Here is a 20,290-nt window from a genome sequence, read left to right as displayed (position 1 = left end):
GAAAAGACATAGTAACTGAAAGTGTGATCTGGCAAACAAAGGAATGGGGCTGAAGCTTGACTAGAAACACACTCCAGGGTGCATAGAAAGGGTGTGCGTGTGTGCGTGTGCGTGTGCGTGTGCGTGTGCGTGTGCGTGCGTGTGCGTGTGCGTGTGCGTGCGCGTGCGCGTGCGCGTGCGTGTGCGTGTGTGTGTGTGTGTGTGTGTGTGTGTGTGTGTGTGTGTGTGTGTGGTTGCTGCTGTATGGTCGTGGAAGATTGCCTTAGGGGAAGCAGGACGGAGAAACATAGAATGATATCCTTATCTTACCCTATTAAAAAAAATTTCCAAGGAGAGTTAAAGATCTAGATCTCTGTAAGCCACAGATAAAAAACAGGATAGCCTTGAGAATTTGGCATGGGTAGAGACTTCTTCAGAAAGATGGGCAAAGAGGTTGGCTGGCTTTCCACATTAGAGCTTGCTAGTGTCAGGCTTCTGTCTTTTGTTCACTGGGCAGAGTATCGGCTCCTGTGTGTCCGCTCTCCAGGGTCGATTCAGGCTGAGGGGGCTCCCAGGAACATGCGCCAAACTGGGCACCGTGGTGGTCTTGTTTTCTTAGACTGAATTGCTGTCCTCGGTGGGGGTTCAGACCATTGGTGGAGAAGCCTCTTGGTAGAGAGCCTCAAAGGCAGGTTTGGTAAGCTGAGAGAGACCATGGCAACTTCATTTTGCTGCTCCCACTCTTTCAGGATGGGTGTGGGTCACCTTAACACAAAGCGTGGGCTGTGCATTGATATCTCACAGCCAGCCCTGACTGTGCTCCACAATCACCCCAGGAACTTGTTAAAAATAAGTCAGAGGGCCCCACCCCAACACACTCTGATTCAGGAGGTGCCAGGCTTAGGAATCGACATCTGACCAGCTCCCACGGGTGGCCAGTGTTGGACCTGCCAAACTGGATCAGCCTCCAGGGTCCAGAGGCAGAACAGCTCAGCTCCCAAGGATGGAGACCCACCTGGGCCGGGAATGTGGAAGGATCCACACCCAGAGTGTGCCAGAGCAGGAAGTACGGTAGCTTGGGATGGAGAGTGAATGGTCCAGCAAAGAAGTCGTGCCAGTAAGGACCTGACTGAAGCTGAACTCTCCTGGTTCCTTCCTCCTGTCTCAGTCCTGACCCCATGCCCAGGTGGTCTGTTCTCACCTGTTTCCTTCATCAGCCTGAGCCTGGAGAGCAAGAAGCTTACCTTTAGGCCTGCATGCATTTATTCAGTGTTCTTCCATGTCATTCCATTCTATGTTTATTAGACATTCCTATGCTAGGGGCAGGCTGCGGCAGGGAGCCACACATTTCCAGGCTGCTAGGGAGGGGGAGATGAGACCGATGGGCTGTCATAAAGTGTACTGAGTTCTACACTGGAGAACCATCAGACACCCAAGAGGGACATCTGTCCTCTACCTTGGTAACCCCGAAGTGACAAACGACAGCAGTCCAAGAGAACAGGGGTGGGTGAGGGGGACTGTTTGACACCCCGGGAACCAGCATGTGCAGGACTGTTGTGGGAAGGTGGGTGGTTGGACTAAGATGTCCAGGGGATACCATGAGGGTTGAGGCAAATCATATGGATGTTAGCCTGCAGCCTGGAACCCTCAAGGCCCGCTGCCCACTTGGCTCACCAGAAGCAGAAAGAATGGCTGGGACCTAGAGGAATACAGGTGGCTGTGTGACAAGGCCTGAGGGTCCTCTTTCCTGGAGGAGAGGTAGGCTTGGATGGGACTCCTGAGAGTAAGGACAGGTATTTCATGACAGCCATCCCCCAGTGGCCATCGAAAATGGCACCCTGTTAAAAATGGCTGTCCCTGAGTGGTGGCATTTTCAAATAAAATTCTGAATTTCTCTTTACTTAGCTAAGTTCTTCACTTCCTGTTTGTTGTTTTTTAACATAAAGTGTATCACTTGCCTCCTTGAAATGAATAAGTGAAATTTGTAAGGCGCAAACCTGCTTACTAACCCCAGGGAGTTGGGGATGTCCAGTGCATGTGCAAAGAAGCAGCCTCCAGAGTTCCCTCCACAGCTCCACATAGCTGGACTGGAGACCAAGGGAAGACAAGCAGCTGCGGGCTGGGGGTGGGGGTGTCTTCCTCCTAGAAGGCACTGTGGAGCTGGCTTCTCCTGTGAAATCAAAGCAGGGCTAGGAGAGTAAACTCGGATGAGTAGGCAGGGCCAGGTGTGCAGTGGATGTGCTGGGGGCAACCTGGTGACCGACCCAGAAGCCAGGGGTGGGGACTCACTGAGCCACCTTCCAGGCAGCAGGACCAAGCTTGCCAAGCCTCTTGCTGGGGGTATGTGGCTCCTGCCTTAATTCCCTTTGGGGTTTCTCTTTTCTAGATACACTTCCCAGATGTGGAGCGTGTGGAGTGGGCCAATAAGGTAAGGCCGTTGGTGGGCAGGAAGGGCTGGGTTCATTGAGGGCCTGAGCATCCTCATCTGCAGCCTCATTTGCTACTCAACATGGGAGTCCCTGAGCAACCCTGACGGGAGTGTTGTGCAGACCCAAACCTCAGCCTGTACTTCCCTTGCCAGGGATGGGCAGAGAGGCCCCTCCACTGCTGAGCATGAGTGACACATTCCTGCGTTGGTTCATTCACAGAGGAGTTTTCTTAAAGTTTTTTTTCCTTTAAATAAGTTTTAAATTAATATCTGGACTGAGGAGAAAAGTTTTTTTTAGTACAGAGAAAATTTATAGAGAAAAGAACAACCCTTATTTCCTTCTTCTCAAGATTATTTTATAAGGAAAGGAAGACACTAGTTAGACACAGCATCTGGATTCCATGTGGCTCCCAGGGCAGCTACAAAACTACTGCTGTGCAACCTCGGGCAATTTGCTCAGCATCTCTGAGCCAGTTTCCTTATCTGTAAAATGGGAATGATTATGATTCCTGGCCAAGCCCATGGTGAGTATGGGTTCAATGATATCACAGTTGTGACTAGTGGAAGGTCCTCTAAGGGAATCCCCCTTGTGCTGGCTAGCTGCTCCTTGACCTGCCTTCTGACCCATCTGCATCAGGAACCCTGACTTTCCAGATGAAAAGCCTGGGTCCCACCCTCCTAGCCTGATCTGTGAAGGGTCCCCTGCAGCCCGCACCCGTGGGCTCCTGACTCAGACTTAACCCTGGGAGGAGACTCGGCCCACAGCCGAACGCACTTAGGTCAGGTGTTGGCACTCCTGACAGCTGTTAATCCACGGTTGATATTTTCACATTCCTGGAAATGTCATTACCAAGTGCATCAAAGACTGCCCCAGCCTCCAGGTAGAATTTAGAGGAAACAGCACACTGCTTGAAGAGTGACCTGGGTTCTGGGGTGAAGAGCTGGGTACCAGGCCTTGGGGACACACTCCACAGAGCCCTTCCTGTGTGTGCCAGCCAGGCCCTGAATCTTCACTGAGTGCCACGTGGCCATGGAGGCAGCTGTTAGGGTGAGGACGGAGGCAGCTGTGGAGGTGAACTACATGTGAGGGTGATGATGCCACAAGCATCGGAGAACACAGAAGATGGTGTGAGAGAGGCCTCCAAGAAAGGATGAGTCCTGGGTCCCATATACCTTCAGGCTCTCCCATGATTATGGGGAGGAGCAGAGTGGAGGAGGGGCACTTTATACTGAAGCCCACGGCCCCTGCTACTGCTGTCACTTGCCCCTGCCGCCCAACGTCTTCACTTCATGCCTGCTGCAATAGGAAGTGGCCGTTACTGGTAAAAAGGAAACTCTAATAGTCCAGAGGTCAGTTAAAAACATTGTGCCTTGCCAGTGAGGTAGCCTGCCCATCCCCATAACATACGTGGTAGGTAGGGGAGAACAGACTCCTACAATTGTCCTCTTACCTCCACATGAGTGTTATACTACAGGCACACATGCGTGCACACAAATACATATCACACACGATATAAAAAATAAAAATATTGTGCCAATATCCTTTTGGTAAAATTTGATCATTGTATAGTCGTGTCTTCACAACATCATTTTTTGTCAATAATGAACCAAAATACTGTAGTGGTCCCATGGATTATAACTGGAGCTGAACATTTCCAGTTGAGAGTTTCAACCATGTCTTCTCTAGGCTTGGTTCTGTTTACAAACACTGCCTACTGTGTGTGTCATAGTTGCCTGCAGTGTTCACCACAGTAACTTGCTAGGCAGGTTTGTAGCCTAGGAGCCATAGGCTGTACCAATCAACTGGGTGTGTAGCAGGCTAGACCATCTGGGTTTGTGTAAGTACACTTGATATTTGCATAAGGACTACAGCATGGGTACATAAGGCCCTGGCATCATGAGGAACTTGGTCCCACACATGACTTTCAGACCAGCCCTATGACTCATCCTGGTGCAGAAATGGACCAAAGTCTGCCTCTTGTGGCTTGTAGAAATTATACCCACAGGAAACAATTTATCAATCTCTTCTGTCGTCATTTTTTCTTAAAATGTTAGCATCTGTTACTGAATATAAGGTGCAATGCAGAGCAAGGATGTATTTAGGGCTTTGTATTACTGACTTAAACGAATGTGTGTTTCCGTGTTATGCTGTAAAATACGCCTAAACCTCTGCCTGGTGGTGGGATCTGCTGCTGTCCTGAGTTTTTGCAGAATGGATTGATGGGTAGTTGGGAGGGTGGAGAGCAGGCAATGTGAAGACTGTGAACTCCATGGGACCAGATGCAGAGGATCTAGGCTGCTGCAGACCTGCAGTCTGGGCCCCAGACCTGACTGACCTCCACGGGCCTCTGTCCCTACTTGCAGATCATCACGCAGATCTGGCCCTACCTGAGCATGATCATGGAGAACAAGATCCGGGAGAAGCTAGAGCCCAAGATCCGGGAGAAGAGTGTCCACCTCAGGACCTTCACCTTCACTAAGCTCTACTTTGGACAGAAGGTTGGTGCTGCCTCAGTGAGGTCGGCCTGGAGTTGCTGGGCAGTCTTCTCTCTGTCCTCTCTTCCTGGTTCCCCCCACCCAGGACAGTCACTTGATTATGAGGATCCTACTGGGCCTCAGAGAGCTTTAGCCCCTGCCTGGGTTTCCCAGCTTGTCAGTCCCAGTGCACAGCTCTCGTCTCCTGTCCTCCTACCTAGCTTTCCAGATTCCAAGGAAACCAGGGCCAGAGAGCAGAAAGAAGCTGAGGGAAATAGTTCCTCTTTTTCTAGAAATTTTAGAAACATGCACGGAGGGAGCCAGATGGATAGAAAGATGAACAAGTTGTAACTGCTAACCCTAAGTGTTACCTGTGATCTCTGCCTAGGGGTTTTTGACAGTGCCACACAGCAGTTCAGGGTATTAGGAGCTCACACTAGTTCTTTGGAGACCACAGGCATCCTGAAAGATGTCTGAGTTGTTTTTGAAGAACTCGGCAGGCAGAGCAGGGGCATTTCACACTGTTGAGCTTAGAGCAGAGCCTACGCCACCAGGCCACTCCTTGGGCACTGACCCCAGGAGGTTGACCAGATGTCCTAGCCCTGCAGGTGACTGGCCTCACTCCCCATCCTGCCCTTTCAAGGCCTTCTGTTCTTGGTCTTGCCCCTCTCCTCTCTGTTCTTCATCCTCCCGTTTCCCCTCCTTCCACTGACTGACTGACTGACTGGAGTTCTCCCAGGACCTTCACAGGCTCAGGCATGCCCTCTTCTTTCACATATGCCAGTGTCTTTAGTATTCTCTGTGCCACAGTGCCCTTGGGTTAGTGACCTACCCAGCCTAAGCTCCAGTTTCCTACCATATAAAAGGAAAGGACCCATTTCTAAGGGCTGCTGTGAGGCATGAACAACAGGCCAGATCTCAGGTGGCCTCTGCAGCTGTGTGAACAATGTCCCACCTGTGGAAGCCATGTTCTGGTCTAGTGTCCTTGTCCAACTGTGAGCCTGAACCAGGACTATCCTGCCTGGCATCTAGTAGGCACCCTAATACCTGTCCCTGAAGGTGAAGTACTGGTATGGCTGAACATTCATAGGTGCCAGGCAATCCTCTACTCCCAGCAGTCCCTGAGCATAGCACCCCTCCCCCAAACCACACTTCCAATGAACCAGGGCAGAGCCAGGCTGTGTGTGCCCTTTTCAGCTTTTACAATTCTGGAGACTCCTAAAGAAAAAATAATATAAAATTAAAAGTTGCCTAACACATGGAAGGTCTTGGGTTCAATTCCAGGTACCACAAAAAGTCTAAAATACCAAATGAACATTAATTAAATGTGAGAAAACAAGTCAGAGGTGCAGAAGAAAACATTGTGTTTTTAATGAACTCCATACTCTGAGAATCTATTCAAGGGTTGGTACATTTTCAGAGTCTATGTATATGTGTATGTGCACCACACACGTGCCAAAGGCCTCCTGGGGGAGCAAGCAGAGGGCAGCAGACCCTGGAACTGGAGTTACATGTGGTTGTGAGCCACTGTAGGTTCTGAGAACCAAACCCTGGTCTTCTCCAAGAGCAGCAAGTTCTCTTAACCTCCAAGCCATCTTTCCAGCCCCAAGAATACATTTTAAAATGCCACTTTCTGTGGAGTGAATAGAAAATTTAATGGAATCCTCCTTGTGGAACTGGTTGAATTTTTTTCCAATAACTTATTGTGAAAATTTTCAGACATATAACATGTTCAATAAATTATTCAATGAACATCGCAGATCTGTTATGTAAACTGTACAGATGTTGATATCTTGCTGTGTTTGATTTATTATATATCCATGCATCTGTCTCCATATCCATCTTCTCTAAAATGCACTCCAAACTATATAGCAGACGTCAGTGAACTTTTCATCTCAGCATTTTGGCATGCATATTACTAATTCAGGTGCAAATGAAATTGAGTTTTTACTCTTGATTAGTCCTAACCAGAGTACCCGAGAAAACAGTGAGCAGAGGGGAGATGAAACAGAAGGGATTGGATCCCTGAGCCAGTGACCCTGCCTTTACCATGTGGGGCCAGCTCCTCCCCATCTGCCACACTCCCATTAAACTCTCTTTAGGGGACCTTGCTACTCCCCCCCCCCCACCAAGAGTGGCTGTTCCTTGTTTGACTCCTCCCATTCCACTATCTTGGGGCTAGGCTGTGGGCATCTGAGGCCAAGCTAGGTCCCCATTGCCCCATGTCTTCTCCAGGCTAAGGCCCCATAGAGTAGATACTGGTAAATAGCCATGACAGGAAGGGAAAGCGAGAAGGGGACCCACGGCCCTTCTGTCATCTTCTGCAGTGTCCCAAGGTGAACGGTGTCAAGGCACACACCGACAAATGCAACCGGAGGAAAGTGACCCTGGACCTGCAGATCTGGTGAGTCCTGGTGTCTTGGGGACAGGCAGGGAACCTCTAGACAGCAGCTTGAGGATAGGGTGGCTTGTGTACATACTGATTTGGGGTACAAAAGCCTTCCTAGGCCACGGCACCTCTGTGCTGAGACCCAGGTCTTTGTGAAAAGGTGGGGTACAGAAAAGTGGATGGGGGATGACTGGCCCCAAGTAGCCAGCCCTGGTTCTCTCTTCAGCCTGAGCCTGGCATCTTGCAAGCCACAGCTGGGCCACTTGCAGGGTCAGCGCGGCCTCTGCAGAGGAGGTGGCTAGAGGGAGCAGGGGTGACGACAGGAGGCAGGCACTCGTGGCGAGGCCAGGGAGCTTTGAGCACAGAGCTGAGAGGCCGTCTGGAGAGCTGGCCTCTGGCATGTCAGGAAAACGAGAGGGTCAGCTCTGAGTGGCCGTTCACTGGGCTGAGCACTGCACTGGGTGTGGGCATGCCTTTCCAGTGAGGCTCCTGATGGGCTTGGGCCAGGAAGGGAGATTTAAGCAGTAAGTCTCTCCAGAGGTGCTGGGGCACTGGCAGTGCGTTAGAGGACAGGAGTAGCTGCTGTGGATGTCATTCCTTCCCAGAGTCTCACATTCCTTGGCCAGAAACAGATGGTTCTGGCCTCCATTGTGTTGGATTGGTGGCAGACCACAAAGTGCCCCTGGCACCAGACACTCTGTCACCAGACCCTCACATGAATAGTTCAGCCTCTCAGGTGGTACTTGGCACCCCGGCCACCCTGTTCAGCCTCTCCGTGCTGACCAAGCAGTTCTGTGGTCTGTGACAACAGGCTCATATGCCCATGTGTGCAGGTGTGTGACAGTCACCTCCCCTTAGCTTCCTTCAGACTTGTGGCAGTCTCTTGACCTTTGCCCTCAAAGGCACCCATCCTGGGCTCCTTAGTGCCCATCACCTGCCAGGGGCCACCAGCTGGTCCTGTCTCCAAGGCTTTGTCACCTACCTCCACCTCCAGCAACAACTAGGGGCAATGGCAGGATGAATCTGGGGGTGCTGTGCATGTGTCCCCTTGGTCAGGAACCAGAAGTGGTAGAGGAACAGTATGTTTACCAGAAGTCCATCCTTTTTAATCCATGGGTGCCCTGGGGCTAGGTGATACCACAAAACACTGCTTTTCTAGACAGAGGTGGGGATATGCCTAAGAGGCCAGCTGGGAGGTACCAAGAAAGGCTGAGGCTATGGAAAAAGTGACATGCTGAGTGATAACCGAGACTTGATGGCCAGCAACGAGGGCCGAGGCTGTGCATCACTGGGCAAGTTTCCTGCCTGCTCTGAGCAGTAGAACCAACCGCCCCCTTTCCTCTTCCTTCACCCTCCCTGTTTTAGCTACATTGGGGACTGTGAGATCAGCGTGGAGCTTCAGAAGATCCGCGCAGGTGTGAACGGCATCCAGGTGAGTGAGGATGCCATGACTGCTACTCCAGTCCCTGCAGTGGGCTCAGGGAAGTGGAATCAGCTCACACTGGAACCCACTGTGAAGGACACAATGGTACCAGACATGGGCTGGTGACATGGGGACAGCTGTGAGGTCACATAGTCAACAAGTGGTGCTGGGCTTCACTGACCTGCTGGGCCTTGGACCCTAGAGCCACCTGTGTGTCCAATCTCCAAAGGTTTTGTCTGCCTAGGAAAGCGAGGGAGAGCCATAGCTGAGACCCAGGTAGGCCTGAGAGGTGGAAATACCCCTCTCCAGAAGCTGTGTGCAGATTTGGAAGTCACTTCTGTGTCCCAGCCACCCCAGCTGCCCACACACCACAGTGCAGTTAGTTCGTGGCCTTTGGTGGCCAGCAGTGAGGTCATAGCTGTGTTCAGGCCTCTGGACATGGACTGTGGTCCCTTCAGTGATAGCAAGTGACCTAGGCAGGTAGTCCTGACAGTGAGGGAAGGTAGCATGGGTAATAATGAAGCCCCCAAAGGACTGAGCTGAGTGGCAGGTATGAAAAGATGTTTGGTCCCTCACAGCTCTCTGTGCTTACCAGTTGCAGGGCACCCTGCGTATCATCCTGGAGCCCCTGCTGGTGGACAAGCCCTTTGTGGGAGCTGTGACCATATTCTTCCTTCAAAAGCCGGTGAGCTCAAAACCTGGGGATAGGCCTGGTGCTCTCCATGAGCAGACACTAGACCTCACATATTGGGATTTACCCTGAGAACGGACATTGCTTCAACCCACCACAGCTGGACTCCTATGGCCCAAACCTAATTTGGCAACCCCAAGGAGTTAGACTGAGCTCTGCCCGTGATGAGGAAACTGAGCTGAAAGAGGGTCACAAGGCCTCAGAAATGGAGCTGAGATAAACCTGGGCTCTTGAGGCGAGGCCAACCTGTCTAGGTGGCACAGCCCCCTTCTAGGGTGGTCCTGGCATGAAGCAGCAGGCCTGAGCAGCCTAAACTAAGGCCTGGAGCCGTGTTCTGGTTTCATCCTGCTGTTGTGTTCAAACACTGACCAGAAGCAACTTAGGAGAGGAATGGGTTTATTTCAGCATACAGGTAACAGTCCGTCAACGAGGGAAGTCGGGGCAGGAATTCAAGCAGAGATCTACAGCAGAAACCATGGAGGAAAGCTGCTTGCTAGCTCACTTAGTCTCATGCTTACTTGGCTTTCTTATACAGCGGGGCCTAGGGAATAGTGTCACTCACAGTGGGCTGGGCCCTCCTATATCAATTAACAATCAAGATACCCCCCTACCGCCAATATGGTTGGGAAAATCCCTCAACTGAGGCTTCTCAGGCGGCTCTAAGCTGTGTCAAGTTGACAAAGCTGCCCAGGACACTCTGCCATGCCCCAGGGCAGGTTTGGCAGTCTGAGAGACATCCTCTCTACCTCAACCCTGCAGCAGGGACACCCCAGCAAGCAGGGTCTCCCTTTGGGCGGTATGAGGAGTCTGGAAAAGGTGTCAGCCCTGGGTTCCCAGCTCCTTGAGCCAAGCAGCCTCCCTCTGCCCTCTGCAGCACCTGCAGATCAACTGGACAGGCTTGACCAACCTGCTGGACATGCCAGGCATCAAGTAAGTACCTGGGTGCGTGGGGTGGGGGGCATTCCCTGGAGTCCTAATAGTGCTGTGAGCTGTACAGAGGCTACATCCCCTCCCCCTAGCATAAGAAGCGGGAAAAGGGGGCAAGTACCAGGGTGTGTGTGTGTGTGTGTGTGTGTGTGTGTGTGTGTGTGTGTGTGTGTTCATGAGTGGTTGGAGAAAGCTAACCTGTGGACAGGTGTACACACTCCTGCTGAGAGCTTTGCTCAGTACTAGACTGAGGGGCCGGCCTTCATTGTCTTGAGGTTCCCCGAGCACATGCGCATATGTGTGGTAGAATCATACTGTGTGTGGAACACAGGTGAGTGTCTTCACTCTTCACCCTTCCCCACTCCAGTGTAGTGAGAAGCCCAGGTGGCCCCTGTGACCATGGCTGACATGCACAGAGATGGGAAGGGGCATTTTCCCAGCAGAGGGCAGCGAGAAAGGGCAGGACTAGGGGAGATCTCAGCTCCCCAGGCCAGGTGCGGCAGCCCCCAGATACCAGACATCCCTCAAGGAGCAGAGGAGGGTGCCAGCGTCATTGGATTTTCCTTCCCAGGAGGCAGGGTCAGCTGGACTAGTCAGGGAGGCTGCTGCTGTCTCTCCAGGCCTCAAGGAGGGCCACACATATGCTCACTGGGGATGTCCCCTCTGATCTATGCATACAATGAAGTCTATCCATCATCCACTTCTTCCTCTAACTCCCTGGCCCCCAACACATCCTCCTCCCAACTTCATGTCCTCTTTTTATTTATATTTTAAATAACTCATGAAGTCCAATTAATGCTGACTATATGTGCATGAGTGTGGGTCCGTCTACTGAAGCATGGAAAACCCACCAGTGGCCACACCCTCAAGAATGGGTCTCCCTCTACCAGCAGCTGTCCATTGCCAGTAGAGTCTCAGCTATTGGTGAGGCCTGGAGAGCTCCTCCCCTTTAGGCTTACATTTTGGCTGCTTTGGTCTTGGGTATGTCCTGTGCAGGTAACCACAGCTACTCTTAGTTCATGAGCATGATCGCCATGTCCTTTCCAGGGGTCGGCATTTAACTTACCCCATCCTCTGGCTCTTACAGTCTTTCCCCCTCCTCCTCCATGGTGGTCCCTGAACTTGGGCAAGGGGGTTGATAAAGATGTCCCAATGAAGCAGTCATGAACTGTTATTCAAAGAAGACTTTCTGCGCACCTACTGTGTGCTAATCCTGCTCTGGGTACTGTCCTCTTGTGGGGGAAGGTGAGTCAAGGAATAGAGAATGTCGCCAGGGTCAAGGAAGAGAAAGGCTTCGGTGGCCAGCTGTTAGGTCTTGTTTCCTGTGGCCTCAGTGCTGTTCTCAGTACTGAACCCATCACTCTCTTCACATCGACTCCAGGTGCAGCCATTAGCAGCCCTGTGTCAGGACACTGAGGTCAAGGGATGGGGACACCCATCTGAGGCAGGGAATCAGGGAGTATGAATAGGAATCTTGATCTAGGCTCTGGGATCTGTTCTTAAAGTGCTCTGTGTTGCCTGGGAACAAAGCAGGGCCTTTTTTTTTGGGGGGGGGGAGTGCAAGCAGGATGCTATTCCTTGGGTCACTATGTCTACGTCTCGGAATATATATCTGCTTTGTGCCAAGCAGCTGGTCAGGAAGAGATCAGCATTGCCTCTGGTGGAGCCTTCTGCCAAGCTAGACTCTCAATGCCAGCACTGAGGATGGGTACAGGAGCAGATGGCATGGGGAAGTAATGTCACCCCTCCATAGCAGCCATCCCTGATGTTTCAGTGAGGTATCAGACAGCCTGCTGGAAGACCTCATTGCTGCCCACCTGGTGCTGCCCAACCGTGTGACTGTGCCTGTGAAGAAGGGGCTGGATATAACCAACCTGCGCTTCCCTCTGCCCTGTGTGAGTACTGGGAGCTGGCTCCAGAGCATCGGGCCACTGAGGAGGGATGCTAGCCAGGGCTGGGTTCTGAACGGTGCTCATTGGTGGCAATCCTCATGATCTCATTTGAGGCCATGGCAACCCATTTCACAGGGTACCACAGAGGCTGGGAAGGGTGGGAAGGGGCAGCACCCATGTAGTTTTACTATGTTCCTGTCCCTGGTGTAGCTTACAATTGGAACTGTGAGTAAGCACTCCAGGACACCTGAGGTCCCCCTTCCTCTCTCAGGAAGGCTCCCTTGACTCTGTTCAGTGTGGAAAGGACCCTGGGATCTACAGAGAAGCAAGGTTCTTGGTTGAACCAGGACAGGAATTCTTCAGGCTCTGAGCCCATTTTCTCCAACTTCCTGGGGTCCATCCACGAAGCCCCTGGAGATTGCCCTGTGGCTGCCCTACAAAAAGTAGCACTGGCTAAGGGCTGCAGTTAGGGGGTCCTAGAAGAGGAAAACGTCTCCCTTTCACCCTCTGCCAGCTGAAAAGCCTCAGGCCTTCTGCTCATGCTCAGCCTGACACATACTGTAGTGCACACGCAAAGTTCAGGGACATGGGGTGGCTGGGGAGGAGGCATGGACGCCCCGTCTCTCACTGGCTTTTATCCACACTGCATATGCAGCAGCCCCGTAACAATGTAAACACTGTCTCACCCATGTAAGAATTCCTAAAAACATGTTATTCCCCAAACGTGAATATTCTACTAGGCATGGCCTGTGAGTTTGCCACATTTAGAACTCTTTGGGGATAGCTTCTGTGTGTTTCTGGTAACTGGTCATGAATATTTACATCTGTTTCATTCTGTTCTCTATCTTCAAGTTTTACTTTTCAATTTCCTACAATTATGGAATGTAGCTATGTGTTTCTAGAGGCCAATACCAAAACTGCGTCTTAAGGAGCCTCATGACCTCTTCTTCCTTTCCCCCAACCCCTGATTCCTGCACCACCTAAATAATGGTTTTCTTTTCATTGCATTTGAGCGTTAGTAAATGCAGACACACACAGAGAGTCATGTGTGTATATCTTTGTTTATATTCATAGTCCCCGTTTATTTTTCCTTTTAGATTTTGGTTAGTTCTCTGAGGATTTCATATAGTATATTTTGGAGAGGAGAGATGGACACCAAAGCCAAGAAGGCCCACTCCTAGCTGAGGAGCTACTGGCAATCGATAGTTGCTAGAAGGAGAATTAATCTACCAGGGGCTGTAACCTGCCTTTCTGTCTCCCTGGAATTTTGTCTGGTTTGAGCGTGCACAGGTCTTGGACATGCTGTCACATTACTGTGGGTTCATATGTGCAGCTCCCCGCCGTGATGTCTGGAAAATGCTGCTGCTTTGTGGTCATCTATCACCTCTGACTCTTACAATCTTTCCGCTTCCTCTTCCACATTGATCCTTGAGCTGGGTTGTGATATAGATGTCCCATTTAGGGCTGAGCATTCTAGTCTCTCATTTTCTGCATCTTGGTGAGTTGTGGGTCTCTGTGTTAATTAATCACCATCTACTACAAAAAGAGGCTTCTCTGATGAGGGCCGAGAGATGCTCTAATATATGAGTATAACAACAAGTCATTGGGAGTCAGTTTAATACTATACTCACTTAGCAGAATAGTCCCCTGGAGCCATGGCCTGTCTAACTATAAATTCTTGAAACAAATAATGGTCCCAGGTATGGATTTCATCTTGTGGAGTGGGCCTTAAGTTCAGTCAGAAAGTGGGTGGTTTACTCCTATGATATTGCACCAGTGGACATGTATTGCCAGGCCAGTCCTTACTGTAGCTTTCAGGGTTCATAGCTGGGTAAAACTGATTGCTTTTCTCCTTCAGTAGCATGGATAGCACTATGAAAGTTAGCCAGTAGAAAATGAAGGTTCTAGGTCAGTACCAGCCTGATTTCTCCATGTTCCATGACTCACATATATGATATTTTCAGCAACAGGGTTGTCCTAGTTAGGGTTTTGATTGCTATGAAGAGACACCAGGACCACAGCAACTCTAATAATGAAAACATTTAATCAGAGTTTATAGTTATAGTTATATCGCTTATAGTTTCAGAGTTCAGTCCATTATCATGACAGGGAGCATGGCAGCCTGCAGGCAGACGTAGTGCTGGAGCTGAGAGTGCTACATCTTGCAGGCAACAGGAAGTCAACTGAAAGTCACACTGCGGGAAGCTTGAGCAAAAGAGACCTCAAAGCCCGCCCCCACAGTGACACACTTCCTCTAACAAGGCCACACCTCCTAATAGTTTCACTCCCTGACCCTCAAAGGCTTATAGTCATATCATAATGCAAAAAGTGCATTCAGTCCAACTTCAAAAGTCCTCGTAGTCTATGACAGTCTCAAACTTGTTTCAAAGTCCAAAGTCTCTTCTGAGATGTATGGCTAAGATGCATGGCAATCTCTTAACTATAACCCCCCACCAACCAAATCAAAATCAAAAGGCAGATCACATACTTCCAGCATATAATGGCACAGGATATACATTACCATTCCAAAACTCAGGGAGCATAGCAAGGGGATACTGGAACAAAGCAAGACTAAAAACCACCCGGGCAAACTCCAAACTCTGCATCTCCACGTCTGATGTCAAAACACTCTTCAGATCTCCAGCTCTGTTCAGATTTGACTGCAACACACTTCTTTCTCTTGGGCTGGTTCCACTCCCTGTTAGCAGCTCTCCTCTGCAGGTAGCCTGTGTCTCTCACATCTTGGGTTCTTCAAGGCAGTCCAGGCTTCAACTTCACAGCTTCACACAGTGGCCTCTCTACCAGGCCTCCATTCAGGGACACCCCTGACACATGCCTGGCCTCAGTGGCCTTATTCCACAACTCATTTCTTTTATTCTTAACTCTAAAGCCAAAGCCACATGGCTGAAGCTGCCAAGTTTTGCTGCTTGCTAGGGCTGGAACATGGTTCTCTCATTCAATTACATCTTTACCAGCTTTCTTTCTTTTACTGTCTTGAAACTTGCTTTGTAGACCATGCTGGCCTCAGACTCAGTGATCTGACATCCTCTGCCTTCCCAGTGCTGAAATTAAAGTTGTACCCCACCACACCAGGCTCTAAGCTTTTCTTTAGTTTCTTTCCACAAGTTGGAAACTTAGCTGGGTGGGATCTTGCCCTGAGGTCACCACTCCCTTTATTTCATCTCTTAATCCATTTATCTCCTTGAACACAGGACTCAGCTCCATTCCACTTCCTGGTGTCCTTTTTCTCCTCAAAATTTACTTTTTGTAATTTTTTCTGCTAAGCTTGCTCCTTTTCATTATAAATCTTTACTAGAGTTACTACTAATATCCACACAACAGAGTCTATACTAGGTTGTTTTGAAATTTCTTCTGCCAAGGGAATTAATCCAAAACTCTTCACTTTAGCCTCAAGCAGGCTCTTCAGACAAGAGAAAAGGCCTCTACTTCCTTCACCAAAACATTACAAGAACGATCTCTAGGCAACATACTAAAATTCTTCTCTGAAACCTCTTGAGTGAGCCCCCATATTTCAAATAACTCTTAGCACCACTGTCTTCCATGCTCCTACTACTATGTCCCATTAAACAGTGCTTAAAGCATCCCATTGCTTTCCAAACTCAAAGTACCAAAGTCCAAATTCCTCCAAACAAACAATGGTCAGGCCTTTCATAGCAATACTCCAGTCCCTGGTACCAACTTTTGTTTTAGTTCAGGTTTTTATTGCTATGAAGAGACACCATGACCACGGCAACTCTTATAAAGGAAAAATATTTAATTGGGGTGACTCACAGTTTCAGAGGTTCAGTCCATTATCATCATGGTGGGGAGCATGACAGTGTGCAGGCAGACATGGTGCTGGCTACATTTTGATATGTAGACCACAGGAAGTTGACTGAATGTCACACTGCAGGAAGCTTGAGCAAAAGAGACCTCAAAGCCCGCCCCCACAGTGACACACTTCCTCCAACATGGCCACACCTCCTAACAGTGCCATGCCCTTTGGAGGCCATTTTCTTTCAAATCACCTCAAGGGTCTTATCAAGTTCTGGAGGGTAACCAAGAGAACTGGCAATAGCCTGTAATGTTGGGGAGTCTGTGAGGCCAGCAATTGCAATAGAGGTAACCCATTCCTGGCACTTGGATTTTTGTTAGCCTGTGAAGTATGGTAGGGACAGTGTCACTCTGCTGTTATAGGGTAACTCCATTTAATTTGTGTGTGTGTGTGTGTGTGTGTGTGTGTGTCTGTCTGTCTGTCTGTCTGTCTGTCTGTCTTAAGTAGCTTCTACAGTAGAAAAGGCCTTGAGTGGTAGTTATCGTGGCTCCCATTTCTTTGATGTTAGTGTATTATTTCCCTTCCTTGCTTTTATTGCTAAATATATCACAGAATCCTGCTGCCACAGTACAGCTAGAGCCTTCCAGATTCCTGCTGATGGCTGCACCGTGCTTCAGTGTGGGAGGTACTGTCACTGCACCACCAGCCCTGTTGATGGACAGTCAGGCTGTGTCTGGACTTTGCTTCTACAAACAATAGTGCAATGAGCAGCCTGTGCACAGATCTTTTTATGTTTTTTCCAGTGTGCCCATGGATAGACTCCCCAAAGTTGTTTTATAGGTCAAAGAAAATGTGTATGTAGTAACTGATATTCTAAAAGGTATTGTTCTAGGAAAGAGGCATACCCTAAGACTCATGAACTGACTTTCCCAATTGTTTTCCATTTCTTTTAAACGGTGGGAGTGTGGGAAAGGGCCTGCCCTGTGGTGGGTGACGGCTGAGGCATTTATACATACAGGAACTACCAGCAGTGCAGACAGGCCCACAGGATGCTGCCTGCAGGATCCCTAGCAGTCAGTTTATGTACAGCTTTCACAGCAGTGCTGAAAGAAGGAGGAACAGAAATGCCCTCAGCTGAAGCAGCCGTTCATGTCAAGTCTGGAGAAGAGGGTGTGGGAAGGCCAGAGCCTTGGGCAGAGCAGTGAGCCCTGCCACCAGCTGCTGTGTGGCCTTGGCTAGGTCACTGTTGTCTCTGACTACCATCTCTGTCTAGACTGTGGAAGGGGCAGTGACCTCTGGTGGCTTTGGCCCTGGGATCCTAGACTTGAGGCTGGCATGTCAAGGAGGCAGTTGTGACCTGGGGCTTGGGTGTTTCTCAGGGGGTGATCAGAGTCCATCTGCTGGAGGCTGAGAAGCTGGCCCAGAAGGACAACTTCCTAGGGCTGGGAGGCAAGTCAGACCCCTACGCCAAGGTGAGCATCGGCCTGCAGCACTGTCAGAGCAGGACCATCTACAAGAACCTGAACCCCACCTGGAATGAAGTGTTTGAGGTGAGCTTCTCTTCGACCCCTCTTGGAAGTGCCAGTGTCTCCAGGCTTCACCCTGGGCTGTGAGGAGCGCAGTGGCTCTCATGGCCCAATAGGGAAACCATGGGTAGGGCGAGAGACTTGCTAATGGGCAGGTAGGTCTTTGTGACTCTTGCTTCCCTGTCTAGCAAGCTCACAGGTAGGCTGTTCTGACCCCACCAGAATCAGCCGTTGGGTGTTTTCAAATGGAAGGAAAGGAACAGTGTACAGGCAGTTCTTCCCACAGCTCCCAGCCTTCTTTGTTGCTGGATGGGTGGAACCCACAGCCTGTCAGACACATGTTTCAGGACCACCTCCTAGCTGCTCCTTCCCTTACAACACCATCTACATGCTCTGTTACATCTGGTCCCAGGCAGTGGACGCAGGATGAAAAAGGGAAGCTTAGTTTCCTGATGTCCCGCAGCCCCCGGGGGAGGGCAATGTGACAGCACAAGGCAGAGCAGATGGCAGCCAGTGTCCTCTGGGCACCATGCTATAGCATGCTTGTGCTGTATCTGGCCCTCTCTGCTCACCTACAGGGGAGGAGCATTGCTTCCTGATAGGCAGGTCCCTGAGGCACCCGCAAGGCCAGGGTCCTAGGCTGGGCTTTGGCTGTCTGTGGGTTGTAAGGTCTGATTCAGCAGTCAAGACCTGCAGGGTAAGATGCTTCTCCCTCCTTGCAGTTCATGGTGTACGAAGTGCCTGGCCAGGACCTGGAGGTGGACCTGTATGATGAGGACACTGACAAGGATGACTTCCTGGGCAGGTGAGGAGTGGGGATCTGGACTTTGGGGCTTCTTCACTGCTTGGGGTACCAGACTAGACCTTGGGGCAATTAGAAGGTGCAGGCCTCAATGCTTAGTGACCTCTGACTCCATGGCTGCTGTGACAAGAGTGACTTCACTGGACAATCTGCTCTAGCATTGCACAAACTCCCCAGGTGTCTCCAGCCCTGACCTAGGCCCTGGAGGAGAACGGTAGTACAGAGAGGACCCCAGGGCTCATGTCCACTCTGAGAGTCCCATTTGGACCAGTGTGCAGGTGGCATGATGATGGTGCTCCACTTCAAGGAGCCTTCATCACTCCCCATGTGCTGATACCCAGAACTCAAGGCTGTGGAAGTGACCCCTGGGGGGCTGCTTGGCAGAATCTCACTGTCTTTTATTCTAGACAGGCTCCACCTTGAGGAACCACCTATAAAAGCACTAGCCCTTAAAACACTTCCTGCCAAAATCTCACATAACGCCCTCCCATGGAAGACACTAGCTGAATGCTTGAATACATTTGCCTTTCTGTACAAACAATTTGGTGTAGACCTTGTGTAGTGACTGGGGCCATCGTGGTATGCTATCGAGTAGGGAAGGACACGGTGCAGTTGGATCCAGCCTCCCCCAAGAGGGCCCAGCATGCATTTTTGCCCGTGTCTGTGAGTAGAGGAGCATGAGGGGGTGGCACAGCTGTTCGTTCCTCGGAGGAGGAGGCAGGAGAAGAAGCAACTCGAGTCCTGTGCCCCTGTAGCAGGCATCTTGTTTCCCTGAGTGCGGAGTTATAACAAGTTTAAACATGACCAAGTAAATGAAGACAGAGCTCACCACCGGGTGCTGATCATGTCTAGTTTCTTCGTGGTGGGACTACAGTCTGTGTAGTGTTGCAGGTGGAAAGTGGGGCTTGCCTTCCAGGGCTGAGTTCGGGTCCATGTTGAATGCGTGCACACTTCTGAGTCACACAGGAACTGCCTCCTCCCTCTGGCTGGCAGGACCTGCAGGGTGGATTTGGCTCAGAAAGGCTAGGGGAACATTGTGATATGGGAGTTCCTGGCTTCCTCACACATATATCATCAGTTAGTGCCACTTACAGGGCACTGCTGCCAGTTTTCAAGCCAGAGAGGCATCTGGCTGTAAAAATGCCTCAGGCATTTGGATGGCACAGGTTCAGCCAGGAAGTCAAATTCCGTAACGCATGGGCAGTTTTGCACAATGGAGAATCACCCCGCTCCACATGCCAACAGCTGTATTGTTGAAAAACCCAGAGGGGATGAATGCAGACCTCTGCTTGTCCCCTCTGGGGCTGGGAGCTGCTCCCTCCCCACAGTAGGAGTCCAGTGGAGCATAAGGTTAGCTAGCCTGTCCCTTCTCTTGAGCTGCAGGTGGTCGGTCCCCCACTGTTTGCCTGGGGTGAAGGAGACCTCTGTCCCGGTGGCCACATTCAGTCATTTGAGGACAGAGTCCAGTGTGGCCCCCCGGAGCCTGCACTGGCCACTGCTGTGCTCATTCTCTCCCTGTCTTTCAGCCTGCAGATCTGCCTTGGAGATGTCATGACGAACAGAGTGGTGGATGAGGTAGAGGTGGCTAGCCCAGCCCTAAGGGGGTGACGGGGGGGTGTGTCTTTCCAGGGACATCCCTTTCAGTGCATGGCTCTAGCAGGTCACTTCAGCCATCTGGCCCTGTGTGTTAAGTCCCCTCTGTGCAGGGCTGTGCCCATACCCATTCTCAGGGGCAAGAGTTGGGTGAGGTCCAGATGGCTACAGGGAGCCCCCTAGGGCTGGAGTTAGAAAACGTTTCCCTGGGGAATGTCCATAGACTGAGGGAACTCAGCAAGGGAAGTCACATTATAGAGGAAGGTGGGCTGGACCTGGGTTTTCCTTTCCCCAAGTGTAAGACTTCTGCCCCACATCTGCCAGTCCCGCTGAGTCCGCTGTGCCCTCTTGGGGTTGGTTAACCTTCCTCCCTAGTCTCAAAACTAGGCA

The 20,290-nt window shown here is 50.6% G+C and overlaps 1 protein-coding gene across 1 annotated transcript in view; it reads left to right on the top strand.

The window, feature by feature from the left end:
* The first annotated feature begins 982 nt into the window (after positions 1 to 982).
* Positions 983 to 20,290, top strand: part of Esyt3 (extended synaptotagmin 3) — a 30,568-nt gene continuing 11,260 nt past the window's right edge. The window contains exons 1-11 of the mRNA XM_059269080.1: positions 983 to 1,045; positions 2,366 to 2,407; positions 4,772 to 4,906; positions 7,210 to 7,286; positions 8,637 to 8,703; positions 9,290 to 9,379; positions 10,260 to 10,315; positions 12,087 to 12,207; positions 17,359 to 17,529; positions 18,228 to 18,310; positions 19,834 to 19,882. Coding sequence (XP_059125063.1) covers positions 983 to 1,045; positions 2,366 to 2,407; positions 4,772 to 4,906; positions 7,210 to 7,286; positions 8,637 to 8,703; positions 9,290 to 9,379; positions 10,260 to 10,315; positions 12,087 to 12,207; positions 17,359 to 17,529; positions 18,228 to 18,310; positions 19,834 to 19,882 — 954 coding nt within the window. The remainder of the gene's footprint in view (positions 1,046 to 2,365; positions 2,408 to 4,771; positions 4,907 to 7,209; positions 7,287 to 8,636; positions 8,704 to 9,289; positions 9,380 to 10,259; positions 10,316 to 12,086; positions 12,208 to 17,358; positions 17,530 to 18,227; positions 18,311 to 19,833; positions 19,883 to 20,290) is intronic.

The sequence above is a fragment of the Peromyscus eremicus genome, chromosome 7 (genome assembly GCF_949786415.1).
Source record: "Peromyscus eremicus chromosome 7, PerEre_H2_v1, whole genome shotgun sequence".
In the NCBI taxonomy this organism is placed as follows: domain Eukaryota; kingdom Metazoa; phylum Chordata; class Mammalia; order Rodentia; family Cricetidae; genus Peromyscus; species Peromyscus eremicus.
The sequence above is the reverse complement of the archived record's forward strand: the minus strand, read 5'-3'. Positions and strand labels throughout refer to the sequence as shown.